At 31.8% G+C, this 14,755-nt stretch overlaps 1 protein-coding gene across 1 annotated transcript; it reads right to left on the reverse strand.

Annotated features, from left to right (window-relative positions):
- Positions 1 to 356: 356 nt before the first annotated feature.
- Positions 357 to 2,438, reverse strand: LOC149149954 (putative disease resistance protein At5g63020). Its single transcript, XM_089442639.1, has one exon. It carries the CDS (start codon positions 2,436 to 2,438, stop codon positions 357 to 359), a length of 2,082 nt encoding a protein of 693 aa, XP_089298765.1.
- Positions 2,439 to 14,755: the final 12,317 nt, after the last annotated feature.

A 14,755-nucleotide genomic window follows, 5' to 3' on the forward strand; every position in this document is an offset into this window, starting at 1 on the left:
CCTTGTCAGATTTTCTCAAAATATACCCAAATTTCCATTACTTTCATAACTAATAAAAAACAGTCTCATTAGACTAAGGCTAATCAAAAAAAGATTTGATTTTATAATGTTTATTAACAAATACATATTTTTAATTATTAAATCAATTAAATTAAGAATGATATATAAATCTTATAAATTATAAAAATTATATTGAAAATGTATTGATTTATATAATAAAATGTATTTTGCACAATAAAATTTTATTAACAAAACAATTACGATCACATCCTTTTTATATTAAAATTTCCAGTACAAACATGAACGCGAAATTTGAGAGCAATTTAATCTCACGGGGAATCACCTGTCCCTCTTCTCTACCGCAGAATTTCACAATTTGTAAGCAGTCTGATCTCAGGAGGAATCACGTGTAACTTACGACAGCCCTTGAGATTCAGATATTTGAGCTCTTTGAGTTCTGCGATTTCAGATGGCAATGATTCTAAATTATGACATCCGTTGAGATCCAGAAATTTGAGATTTTTGAGATCTCTCATTTCACATGGCAATGATTTTAACCTCTTACATCCACTGAGATGTAAAAACTGAAGGTTTGAAAGATTGCCAATGCCTGAATGCACATATTCAATTTGAATATAGCTCAAACCAAGATATTCAAGTTGTTTCAATTGCCACAACGATCTTGGCAATAATTGTAGACCCGTGTGACTTAAACCTAACACCCTCAGAAAGACGAGGTCAAGCAAAAATGCTTCCTGAATCTCCTTTAATTCAAGGTTGTGTGTTAGAATTAGGCTGACCAATTTTGGACATCTCAATTCCTTGTTTGGTAGAGACGTAATATTGCTACCAACAAGGGAGAGCCTCCTGCAGTTATCGCGACTCTCGATGTCGGGAAAAAGAGCGTCAACATTGGGGCAATGTTGGCCTGCCATGGATACAAAATTCTCCTCTCTCTCTGCCACATAAATTGCCGTGTCGCGCACAACATCGTGAACTGCGAAAGAAAAGCCCCAATAACTGGATCCACCAACTGCTCGCAAGTGGATTAAGGAACGATCTGCAAGTAACTTTACATAGCTGTGCGCAGTATCCATTAAGAAGTCCATATCTTTGCTCTTTACTATACCTTCTGCTATCCAGATCTGCGATATAATGTGCACCGGAATGTACCAGTCTTCAGGAAACATCACACAATACAAAAAGCAGGTCTTAAAATGAGCATGGGGTAAACAATCGTAGCTCCATCTCAATCGCTGATACAGATCTCGATCAATGCGAGGATGAGTCATTGGAAAATTTGAATCCAAAGTCTGAATCTGCCTTAAAGCAAGGTTCCACTCATTTACAGCCCGGTTGCCAATCATTGTTGAAGCTATGACATTTATAGCCAAGGGCAACCCTTTACACTCCTCCGCGAGGACTCTAGCAATATGCTCTATCTCGTCAGGCACGTGCCCGTCTTCGAAAGCTACTTTGCAAAACAATTCCCAGGCTTCCTCTCTTGGCAGTGGCTGTATTTGCATGGACTGGTCTGCATTCATTTCTGGAATCAGATCTCTATTTCGAGTAGAGAATACAACTTTGCTCCCTTTGTTCTCGCCAAATTCCACGCCCAATTCTTTCAGAGTGACTGCGCTCCACAAATCGTCTAAAATTAGGAAAAATTTCTTCGTCCTCAGATGTGCCGACAGCTTCATCTTCCGCGACTCAACATCATTATAAGAATAGGCACTGAGGTCTAAATTGATTGCAGAAGCCATACGACTTTGCAACTCCAGAATGGAAAATTGGGCAACTGCAACCCAAATCAGATGATCAAAAACACCACTTACCTTGTAGGTGTTGTAGACCTTTTTTAGCAACGCTGTTTTGCCAACCCCACCCATCCCATATACAGCAAATATCCGATCGCAGGGGGCCTCTGTAAGCCACCTCTCAAGTCGTATTTCAGCAGATCTAATTTCCAACCCTACCAGTCCGGTGTCTGGTTCGTCTTGAAGCAGTAGATTCGCCTGTTGTGGCGCCGCGGACGCAATCTGTTGAGCACTGTGAAACACAGAGAAGTCTGTCTGAAGATTGTGAAAGAGCTCATCAAAAGTTGTCTTCCACTTTCGGATTTCTGTAGAAAGTTTAGGCTTGCAAAGGAGGCAACTGATACACCGCTGCCGCCTTCGAGAGCAATCGATCAACTCTCTTGCTTTTCCAACTGCATCTTGCATCCTTCGCAGACAATTTTGCAGAGATTGAGGGGGCGTCTTTTGCCGATCTTGAAATTGATCTCTAACATCGAGTAAAAGAGTCTTCATACGATTTAACTGCCCTTCTAGAAGCTGACGGTTCTCATCCAACCGAATAACATCATCTATTTGTCGGATGAGTGCAGAAATAGCGTTACTGACCGTATTGGCAGCCACTTCAGTGATAATAGCAGCCATGGCCAATTTTTTGGCTTGGCAACAGAAGAATCACGGGTCTGAAGGGGCTAGAGACAATCATACATAAACACGAACTTGCAATGAGATACACGGCAATGGATAGGCAGTCATTAGTCATTATTGAAAATGCAAGCTGACTTGACTTATTATAAATCATATATAAATATAAACCTACAGAGGATTACTATACTAGTAAAATCAACAGTGGGATACACAGTCATCAGACGTCATTGCTTGTTAAAAATCCTTCAAACCTTTCCATAAATATGGAATTAGAATTTATAGATTTTCATCTCATAAATGTAAGAAAGGTATAACCTACTTTATATAAAATTTGAAAATAAGTCTTTAATAATCACAATTTAAAACAAATAAAAAAGTAATATCAAAATTTAATTTTTAAAATTTTAATAATTTTGTTAGCTGACTTTTTTTTCAAATGTGTAACCCAATTTTTTTTATAAATATTAATAATATTTAATTAAATTGAAATATTATATATTTATAGGTATAGTTTATTAAGTCATGGGAGTATAATATTTAATTAAATTAATATATTATATATTTATATATATAATTTATTAAGTTATGTGAGTATGGAGATGATTAGTATATTTAATTTGGTTTGAGTAGTTATCATTGAGGATCTCACACTTTTGTTATTCATAATGTAGAAACCAGTTTTTCGGATTAATCACATCAGTAGGATTGGGTCGAGGTTTCAAACCAACTAATGTGGTTCATCCTCATGACAAGATGAGAAATCAATTGATCTCAAAGAATAAATAGTAGGGATGCATCATTGTTCAAGGTTAGCCATTTAAAATTAGCCATTGGTGAAATCATTACTGAGAAAAGAAAAAATTATTTAAGAATATGTGATAAAGAGATGTTTGTTAAATTATTTAATATTTAGTTAGAAACCATCTATTATGTAATAATTAAATATTTTATATCGATATTATAAATTATTTATCAATTTATATAATAATATTATGTAAGAATAATTAATTTATATAATATTATTTGTTAGGGTTCACCTATTCAATATACGTTTGGTTGAAAACTGGATTAATTATCAATTTATATAATAATATTAAAAAAATAAAATAGATAAATAAATAAATTTTTAATCCAATGTGATTAATTCCAAAGACTCATTTCTACATTTGAGGATCTTTTAAGTTTTCAAAATCATGCTTCCCACATCATCCCTTGCCATGATTAGAATTTTACCCATAAAGTTTCCAACTAGGAACCTTTACACCATCCAATGCCTTAATAAAACACCTTGTCACCAATAGAAACATTAATATTTGTTTTTTTAAATTTTAATTTTAAAAACTTAAAAATATAATTTAAAATATAATTAAATTAAAATATTTTATAGATAACAAAATTTACATTCTAAAACATATTGGGAATCGGTGAAATTTTTTTTTTTTTAAATCATAAAATAATTAATAATATAAATGTGTTGATGTGGAGTTCATTAATTTAATCATATTTCTACAGAATGATTAATGAATTTTTTACATTTTTATAATTGACATATAACTATTAATAAAAATTTCAATTATTAATAAAATCATAGTAGAAAATAATAGTACTCTTCATTAGAGTTGTTTTTAGTGAGGTTTTTTGGATGTTTTTCAGCTCGGTTTTTTGGATCTAATTTCTCTAAAATTCCACAGGAGTTTATTGAAATCACAAGCTTGATAGGTAACCCCTGCACAATCAAAGTGCACTAGGAGTTTTTTACGGTGTTGAATCCATATATATAGTGTAAAAAAGCCAATTTAAATAACACAAATCAAGATTTCATCTCAAATTTTTCCATAGGATTTGGGCACCGAAAAGTCCAAAATATAGTACTAAAGAAAAATCCTTCTTCATTTATATATATATATATATATATATATATATATATATATATATATATATATAGGTAGGTAGGTATAAACTTAGAAATTATTATAAATAGAGAAATATTAGGATTTAAGATTAAAAAAGTATTTTTTGAAACCCTAGTTGTTATTGGTATTTTACATGGATGTATATCCAAAAACTTTTGGAGGAAGATTGAAGAAATCCAAAAGTAGTTTATACCCTAGCATGATGTAGTCCTCTGTTAAGGGAATTTATATTTATAATTATATGTGACCATAAAAAATGCATCATAATTATCTAATTAGTTTTAATTATTTCCTTAAATATATCCAATAATATCTCCCTAACTATCTCCTATGATCTATCCATTATTTCATCCATGATTTTTTCAACAATATTCATCTCTATATTTGCTAGATTTTCTCCACCTCAAGGTAGGACTCTATCAATCAATTTGTTGTTGGTCACTATTAGTTTAGCACTGACCAATACAAGTAATAATATTTAACTTTGGAAAAGGAATATTTATTTTTCAATGTTATTGAAGAAATTATTTTTCAAGCATTTGATTGGACCATAAATTGAAGGTCTTATTGTAGCCTTTTTACAATAAAATGCCATGTGGATAATTGCCTCATATTTTTTTGCCATAATGTTTAAATGCAGTTGCAATATTTATGCCATGATTTTTAGATATTTGTGGAACAAATTTTCATTAATAAGCTTCATAGGAAAACCATCTAAAATTAAATTCTTCGAAAATAGCTCATACTCACATAAATGACATATTTACCATCAAGTATTTGTATAAAACATAGATAGGACCAAGATGTAAATAAATATACTTATCGAGAGTAACTTTCCACCCTTATCTATGTGCCTTTCAACACTTTAACAAGTAGGAGACTTAGTTGTGGTTACTACCTACCAAAAAAGTACGCAAGTTCTTTCCCCTTCGCAGACAATTAATTTTTCCACTTCATATATTAATTTGCAAATTTTCTAAAAGCATAATTTCCACATGAGTAGTAGGGACTACCCTACCCTGGACCACTTTCTCTTACATAGACTTTCTAGAATATGCATACACTATTAGAATATTCATAATATCATCCATTAAGAATTACAAATAGGTACTATTTTTTTATGTCTCCTCTTTAACAAGCATTCTTCATTAAATTAGTCCTTTCTCATTATTTTCCTTTGTTGTCCTTTTTCTTCATCTTTAATAGTTATTTGGTCTTCTTCCTTCTTGATCTTCTTTGCTATCATCTTGTACCTACATAAATATTAGTTGAAGTACATATGAAAGGATCACCATCTACATGAATAAATGGGTTGTCAGTCGTTATATCTACTAGTTCTCTAGAAAACTTATTCTCATACATGCTTCATCAACCATTCTTCCATCAAAATTTGCATACATATCCCTCTTACTCTATATCACCACTCTCATTTTCATCGTCCTCAATCTCTTGGGTTCCTGACTCAATTGTAACCTTGATGTCGATGCTCCTAAATCATACTCCATAGGAAAACAAATCTTCGTACACACACATCCCTGGGTCGTCTATCTCTTGCAAAAATTTTCCTCATAGTTATCTTTTCTTTTTCGTATCCTCAATCTTCATTCTATTCCTACACAAGACCCTTTTTCTTTACTTGAAATCTACCTGATTGCCTCCTCACTAAGATCGATGACTCTGTTATGTGTAGACTACATCAAATCGATGGTTCTACCCACATATATTTTCTCTCTTAATGATCTGAGATCCTCTTTTAGTTTATGCTTACCACAATAACACATCATGAAAAATCTTTTGCATTAGTGGTTTTTACCTCAAACATTATCGACTCGGGTACACACAAGTTCAAAAGTTTTTAATCTCTAACCAATATCATTATAAAATCACATTATCCAAGAACTGTTTCTTAGGGATGTATTCCTTCAAGGATTTATTGTATATACCTCTCAACCCACACACGAAATACTTTTATTTATAACTCACTTCGTTTTCTTCTTCAGTGTTAACCATGCTATTTATTTTTTTTTCCATCTTTTGTCACTTCATCCTTTTGCTTTCCTGCATCATTATCCACTTTTCTATCCTATTTTTTCATATGTGATTTGTAAATTTTTGTGGACATTCCACTCAACAATTCATCACAACAAATCTCACAAATTGTACTTAAAAATCTGAAATCTCCACCACAAGGGTTTATTTCTCTTTACATTTTTAGATATGTAACTCACTGATTATTGTGTATGCATGCTAATTATAATTACGAAAAAAAATAGAGAACAATGAAATAAAAACTCATAAACTACGATTAACACAAAATATATCTTGGGAAATCCTTTCGGGAGAAAACCTAGTTGGAAGGTGAGGTCGCTTTGCTCTCTTTATTTGAATAGAAAATGGTTGAAAGTACAAAGAAGGTATGTGGCCCGTGGGCTACCACAATGCAAAAATAATATATGTGTGCTCTCTCCCTATCCTTATTAGTTATTCTATTTGTCTATGCAACAAAATGCACTCGAAAAGAATGGAACCCCTTTTCCTCCTAGTGGCCCATTTATAACATAACCTAATAGCCAAGTAGTAGTTAGGTTTGACTCCTTTAAATCTTAACCAGAGTTACAATATGGACTATTCTAGAGTCTTATTCATCATTATCATGTGCCTATCATATTTTCCATGAATAAATGTGGATAACATGGAATCCCCTCGAATTATGTTGGTGAAAACAAGAAGGTCAACTTTCGAGTGGCATAAATTTTCCATATGGACTCCAACCAAGATGATTCTTGCATTGTTGGAAAGATATTTGTGTGTAGAATAGGAGAAAAGAGTGTAGCACTAAAGTTTCAAAGTTTTACCCCCTAAAAAACACTCTTTGATGCCTCAAAATGCTCCGAGAAGATTTTAGGCCCTAATTTCCCAAACTGGGTCTCGCGGATAAAAATGGTCCTATTAGATGATTCCTCCACTTTTTCCATGCTAAAATAATTGACGTGGATGAAAAGCAATATAATTATCAAATATGAATCACTCCCCATTTTTTGAGACTTTTAGTCCTAGAATGCTTCCAGTGAATGAGGTGAGGAAATTTATCCTCCACCATCTCTCGGGTGTGCCATTTAGCTTTGGCAAGAAGTTCTCCTTTCAACCCAATCTGTTAAAGTTTGTTTTGTCCCTCTCTTGTAGTTCTAAGCCTTTTTTGCAAAACTATATCTTCTATCATCTATAACTTACTTGGGGCCTGCAACTACTATAGTGGCTAGTGATATATATGGATTATTGTCTCCTTACCCATTAGATAATGCTTCCACTTCTTCACAGATTGCACCATTTCATAAACCTCCTTATCAAAATTAGGATGTTTAACAACTACACCATGAACTAATTTAGAATGGTAGCATACAAGCCTCCCCCCCACATCAAGATCGCTCCCATAACATAATGAGATCTATCTCCACTTGAAAGGGATTATCCAAGTTTGGTAGTGAAAGAACTAGTGCTTGACTAATCTTCTTCTTTAACTCATCAAGTGCCCTTTGTTTACCCTTTCCCCACTAGAAACTCTTGCCACTTATTAGTATGGCATGGAGTGATGTTGTTACCACTAAAAATGAGGCTATGAATTTCCTCATGCATTGTGTCACCCCAACAAAACTCCTAACCTCGGAAACATTAGTAGGTATGAACCATTTTGTGATGGCCTCCATCTTGGCAGGATCTATTTTTGTCTCTCCTCCACCCATCACATACCGTATATACACCAGATACTACTGTGAAAACTCACACTTCTTGAGATTTTCTAGAAATTGGTGCTTATTTAATGTCTCCAACACCTGCATCAAAGGTGAGATGTGCTCCTCTTAGGTAGCACTATATACCAGTATATAATCCAAATATAAAATAGCAAATGAATCTATAAAATTGTGCAACATATCATTCATTACCCTCATGAACATAGTTGGTACATTGCATAGGCCAAATGGCTTGACTACCCATTCATACAAACCTTGTCTGGTTTTGAAGGCGTTATTCCAAGAATCTTATTCTCTGACTCAAAACTGTTGATATCTAGACTTTAAGTCCACCTTGGTGAAGTATTTCACTTACTACAACTAATTCAACAAATCATCAATCTTGGGTAGGGGGTACCTATTCTTGAGTGTGATTTTCTTCAATGCAATGCAATTAATACACATGCACCAAGTCCCATTCTTTTTGGAACTATGATTATGGTTGACCCACATGGTGGTGTACTTAGTCGAATGACACCCCATTCTAGTAGTTTTTTCAATTGTTTCTTCACCTCACTTGCTTCTATAACAAAGTAACTGTACAACCCAATGTTTAGCGAGGGAGCTATTGAAATATTTGGATCTTATGCTCTGCTTCCCTCTTGGGTGGTAGCCCTTTGGGCTACTAGAACACATCCCTGTAAGCCTATAGAAACTCTGCCAGTTGTTTTTTATGTTTCTTAGTACACCCCTCTAAGGATGCCTTTGCACTTGTTAACTCTTCTACAAGATGATTCTCTCTTAAAAACAATAAAACAAACTTCTTTCCAGAAATGATCATTTTATTGGCTTGGTTGGCATTTGCTGGTGAAAATTTTAACTTTACTTTGTGCACATTTATGGTGAACAATTTTCCATCATTGGTGAGATGGTATTGTTGGATGTGCACATGAATATTGCATGTTACATGTACATGTAGGGACTTCCAAACACCACTAAACATACATCAAAGGGAACTACATCGAATTCTACCTCATTAATAAAATAAACATAGATAACTAATATAATTTTGCATTGTTTTGTTACCTTTAACTATGCTTCCTTATTTACTAATCCTAATGCTTGGATGATCACAAACTTCCAATGAAAATTTATATACTAGCTTTACTGAAATGAGATTTGCATGTGATCTTGAGTCAATGACCATAATATGTTTCTTCCTTACTTGTATCTTTAGGTGGAAGAGTTTGGTCATTTCTTTCTCTTCCTATTGCTAAAGGCTATTGAGTTTTCAAAATTTTCAAAAATGAGTCCTATAGATACATTAGAACCATAAGTTAATACACTTACATTCTAAAAGCACAAATAGATCATCTCAATGCACTAGAACACCAAATTAATAAGCTTACATGCTAGGAAATAAGCTCTTTAGGTGAACAATATGATGAATTATCTTCCAAACATCATGGCCAACCCCACCATAATTGTCAAAAAAGTAGTTGGCAACAACAACATTCAATTTCCAATGGTTTAAAGCAAGTTTTCAACACAAAAAAGCCAACATTATTCCCAGTATTTTCTTGAGTTTTGCTAAATTTATTTTTTCTACTATGATTTTGTTTAACACTAATATGTATACATTCTCTCAAATAACATCTTTAAACCAAACACTATTAATATTTTGTATCTTACTATATAAAATTTATATTAAAGTATTTTTCGCTACAAAATATAGAATTTAAATTTTTTAAGGATGGTGGATATCCTTTGCCTATATGTATATATATTATATAAGAAATATAACTTTACTTATTATTAAAATACTTATATATAATAAATAAAATATTTATATTTATATTTTAATATATATTTATATTTTATTTTTAATATATATACAATATCTAGATTTTCCTATTAATCAATTGTGTGTATCTTCGTATTTATATATTTTACCTGTGCCATAATGTTTTTAGCCCCTTTAGAGACAAGATCCTTCTATTGTGATAATTGCATATGATTCTCCCTTTTTGGTAGTGATACTACATCTCTGCCAACAAAGGAGTTGAGATATCCAAAACTAGTGACTCTAACTTTGGTATGCAAATTTTAATTGGAAATGATTTCGAAAGCATTCTTCCTTAACCCTGTGTCTCTTAGGGTGTTATATTTAGGTGACATGGGGCTACAATTATTGCCAAGATCATTGTGGAAAATAAAACAATTTGAATTTTAGTCCCTGTATTTTCTCGTTGCTAAGGAAAACAGGTAAGGGCTAACCACCAAGGGTGCAATTTGTGGAGAGAGGTTGTTGAGGGAGGGAATGTCGAACAACGAAGCCTAGCCTACTCGGACTCTTATTCCTACATCTTAACCCAAATTTATCGATTGTGCCCTCATCCTCTATTGTTGTTGTTGTCGTCGTCATGTGGAAGCTCTATATTGGTTGGGGTTCAGGACTTCGTTATAGTTCTACTCGGTGTGTCTTCTGCTACTCGGGGTCACCACTGCCCTGTTTCCAGTTACTGTTGATGTAGATGGGACAGTTTTGTGGTGAACATTGTCTACTTAACTCTCTTATTCATGCCTCTTAGCCTACCTTTCTCGACTATGCCCCTTCCTTTGCAATTGTCATCTATGTCGCCATGTGGAAGCTTTGTCCACGTCAGGGTTCAGGACTTCACTACAGTTTTGCTTATTATGTCTTTACTACTCAAGATCATTACCACCCTATTTCTGGTTTTGGTCGTTGTAGATTTCTTTGGTGAAAGTTTTTCGATATGACTATTGGGTCGTGGCAATGGGATTTGTCGGGTCTTGTCACTTGTTTTTCGTTATCGCATCCCTATGATGGGTGTTGATCCTATGAGATATTTTGTGGGTGTATTATCCCTAGTTCTGCCTCCGGTGTTGGTTATTGGGGTTTGAAACATTTTTTATTTGTGGGTTGGCCACCTTTTCACATCATTTATAGCTCCCACTTTGGATTTTTGTGGGCCTGCATTCCTTGGGGTTTTATTTGGTCGGGCGTGCGTGCCCAAAATTTTTAAATCTCTTTGTGATGTGCTATGGTGCTCGTTGACCCTAAGGTTTTATACAATGAATCCTCTTCTTCATATCTTGTCGGTTGGAGCATCTTCTAGCAGTGCTAGAATGATGTGTGGACGGTCGTTGTTGGGGTATATATTGTGCTCCTTTTGGGGTTTGTTTGAGGGGTTTGTGAACCCTATATCTTGTTATTAATCATATGTAACTGGGATTATACTAGAACATATGTTATATTCATGCTTATGTCAACATATTTCTAATTAATAGAAAGTTTTTAGTTTTTTCTTTCCTTAAGAAAAACAAAACAAAAAACAAAAACAACTTGAATTTCTTAGTTGAATTATACTGAAATTGGTGATGTGCACTCAAGCATTGACAATATTTTAAACAATCAGTTTTTACACCTCAAGGGATGTAAACGGTTAAAATCATTTCCATGTGAAATTAGAGATCTCAAAAATCTCATATTTTTGGATCTCAATGGATGTTGTCATTTAGAACCATTGCCATATGAAATCACAAAACTCAAAGATCTCAAATATATGGATTTTAAGGGTTGTTGTAAGTTATAGGTTATTCCTCCTCACATCAAAATGCTTTCAAATTTCACAATAGAAAAGAGTGTGTTTTAACTAAGAAATTTTAATATAACAAGGATTTTATCATATTTTTTGTTAATGAAAATTTATTATATTAGTATAGATATATCTTAATTACAGATTTAGCATGTTGCAAGTGGAATAAATCTTTTCAGGTGCAATCCTCTTTTAAAATGTAAAATATGAAAAAAATTGTGTCCCTCTCAGTATTTTATAGATCCCAATGAATTTGGTTCTCTCTCTATATCTAGAATGTGTATTTTTTCATTGTTTAAATGTATTTTTGAATTTTATATTAAAATTGCCAGTCTAAAAAAATTTATTGGATTTCAGGGAAAGCTAACAAAAAATATCTATATACCTAAAAAATATCAAAATGAAAAATAGTGTCACTACAAAAAATTTACTGTTAAAATTTATTTTTTGTTTTAGAAAGAGGAGGAATGACCTGTTGTGGAGTTTTGTGAACCCAACGTTTCGAACTACAAAGTGAGTCCATCATCAGGGGATGCGACAATAGATAATCTTTAACATTAATGATATATCCCAGAGCTATGATTATTAATATATATATATGAGAGTTATTAAGAATGTGAGAAATTAGGTCGGCTTGTTTAATTTCATTTATTTATTATTATTTTATTATTATTATTATTATATATATGTTTTTATTATTATTATTTATTATTATTATTATTTTATTTATTTATTTATTATTATTATTTATTTATTAATATATTTGTTTGATTGATTTTAATTTTTTTAATTAGTTTCTTTAATCTATTTAATATTCCTTTAATAATATCATTTATATATATTATTATTATATTATTATTATTGATTTATTATTATTATTATTAGATTATTATTTTTAATTTGATTTTTAATTAATTGATTGAATTCTTATTGAGATTAATTACATAGGAGGAAAGGGTCTATCTTTTATAGGTTTAATTATATTGTTAACTAATTAATTTACATATTTTAATTTTTTTATTTATTTATTAATTTATTTTAATTTAATTATTTTTTTAATTTATTATTATTTATTATTTATTTATTTATTTATTTATTTACTTATATATATATATATTTTTATATATTAAATTTGTATATTCAAATAATTAATTTTAAATTAATTAATTAGATATATAGGAACAGTAAGAAATTCTTACAGTATCATCTATAATCCTAGAGGTGATTTTTTATATTTTGACTTAAGTTTAACTATATGAATTAGCTAAGGAGAGTTATTAATGATATCAAGATATATGAGAAGAAATCTAATAGTGAATTTTAAGAAAGAAGGATGAATGAGGATGGTTAAGAATTAATTAAGGGAGGAAGGTTAAAGAGCAGATCAATGATTTTTTAAGATTTCTAATAAAGGTTTCCAAGTGTTACTCAGTTTTAATCCATCATCTCGGTTATTTTTCCTTTTTTCTATTTCAATTGCTTCTTTAATTTTTCTTTTGAGACAATGATCTTCTTTCCTAACAAGTTTGGCCTCTTCCATGCAGATGTAATGAGAGGAAGAGTGAACATGCTCTGCTAAGGCTGATTTAGAAATTCTTTCTCTTCTTAAGTCAGCAGTGTGTTCTTTGATTCTAACCTTAAGAGATCTTCTTGTTTCACCTATGTATTCTTTGCCGCATGAGCAAGGAATCACATAAACACCTTTCTGGAGGTTAGGGTTTATAGGATCTTTGACAGAGTTGAATAATTGTCTAATGGTGTTAGCAGGGGTGAATGCTACACTAATGTTATGTTTATTGAGAACTTTAGAAATTTTATCTGTGGTGCCTTTTATGTAAGGAATGGATATCATAGGAATTGATAAGTTTGGATCCTCAATATTATTATTGTTTTTCTTTATGGATAGGTGCATGGCTTTCTTGATGGTGTTTCTATTATAGCCATTTAGTTCAAACACTTTGCGAAGATGGTTGAGTTCATCGTTTAAATGGTCAGGATCCGATATTCTGACTGCCCTGGTGGCTAAGGTCCTAATGATGCCTATCTTTTGTTTAGGGTGATGGTGGGAATTTGCATGAAGATATCTTTCTATGTGAGTTTTCTTTCTTATTTATTAATTTATTTTAATTTAATTATTTTTTTAATTTATTATTATTTATTATTTATTTATTTATTTATTTATTTATTTACTTATATATATATATATATTTTTATATATTAAATTTGTATATTCAAATAATTAATTTTAAATTAATTAATTAGATATATAGGAACAGTAAGAAATTCTTACAGTATCATCTATAATCCTAGAGGTGATTTTTTATATTTTGACTTAAGTTTAACTATATGAATTAACTAAGGAGAGTTATTAATGATATCAAGATATATGAGAAGAAATCTAATAGTGAATTTTAAGAAAGAAGGATGAATGAGGATGGTTAAGAATTAATTAAGGGAGGAAGGTGAAAGAGCAGATCAATGATTTTTTAAGATTTCTAATAAAGGTTTCCAAGTGTTACTCAGTTTTAATCCATCATCGCGGTTAAAGTTATTTTTCCTTTTTTCTATTTCAATTGCTTCTTTAATTTTTCTTTTGAGACAATGATCTTCTTTCCTAACAAGTTTGGCCTCTTCCATGCAGATGTAATGAGAGGAAGAGTGAACATGCTCTGCTAAGGCTGATTTAGAAATTCTTTCTCTTCTTAAGTCAGCAGTGTGTTCTTTGATTCTAACCTTAAGAGATCTTCCTGTTTCACCTATGTATTCTTTGCTGCATGAGCAAGGAATCACATAAACACCTTTCTGGAGGTTAGGGTTTATAGGATCTGATAGAGTTGAATAATTGTCTAATGGTGTTAGCAGGGGTGAATGCTACACTAATGTTATGTTTATTGAGAACTTTAGAAATTTTATCTGTGGTGCCTTTTATGTAAGGAATGGATATCATAGGAATTGATAAGTTTGGATCCTTAATATTATTATTGTTTTTCTTTATGGATAGGTGCATGGCTTTCTTGATGGTGTTTCTATTATAGCCATTTAGTTCAAACACT

This window comes from Pinus tabuliformis, chromosome 9, assembly GCF_031772625.1.
Source record: "Pinus tabuliformis cultivar Carrire ecotype Pingquan chromosome 9, CPIR1, whole genome shotgun sequence".
Lineage (NCBI taxonomy): Eukaryota > Viridiplantae > Streptophyta > Pinopsida > Pinales > Pinaceae > Pinus > Pinus tabuliformis.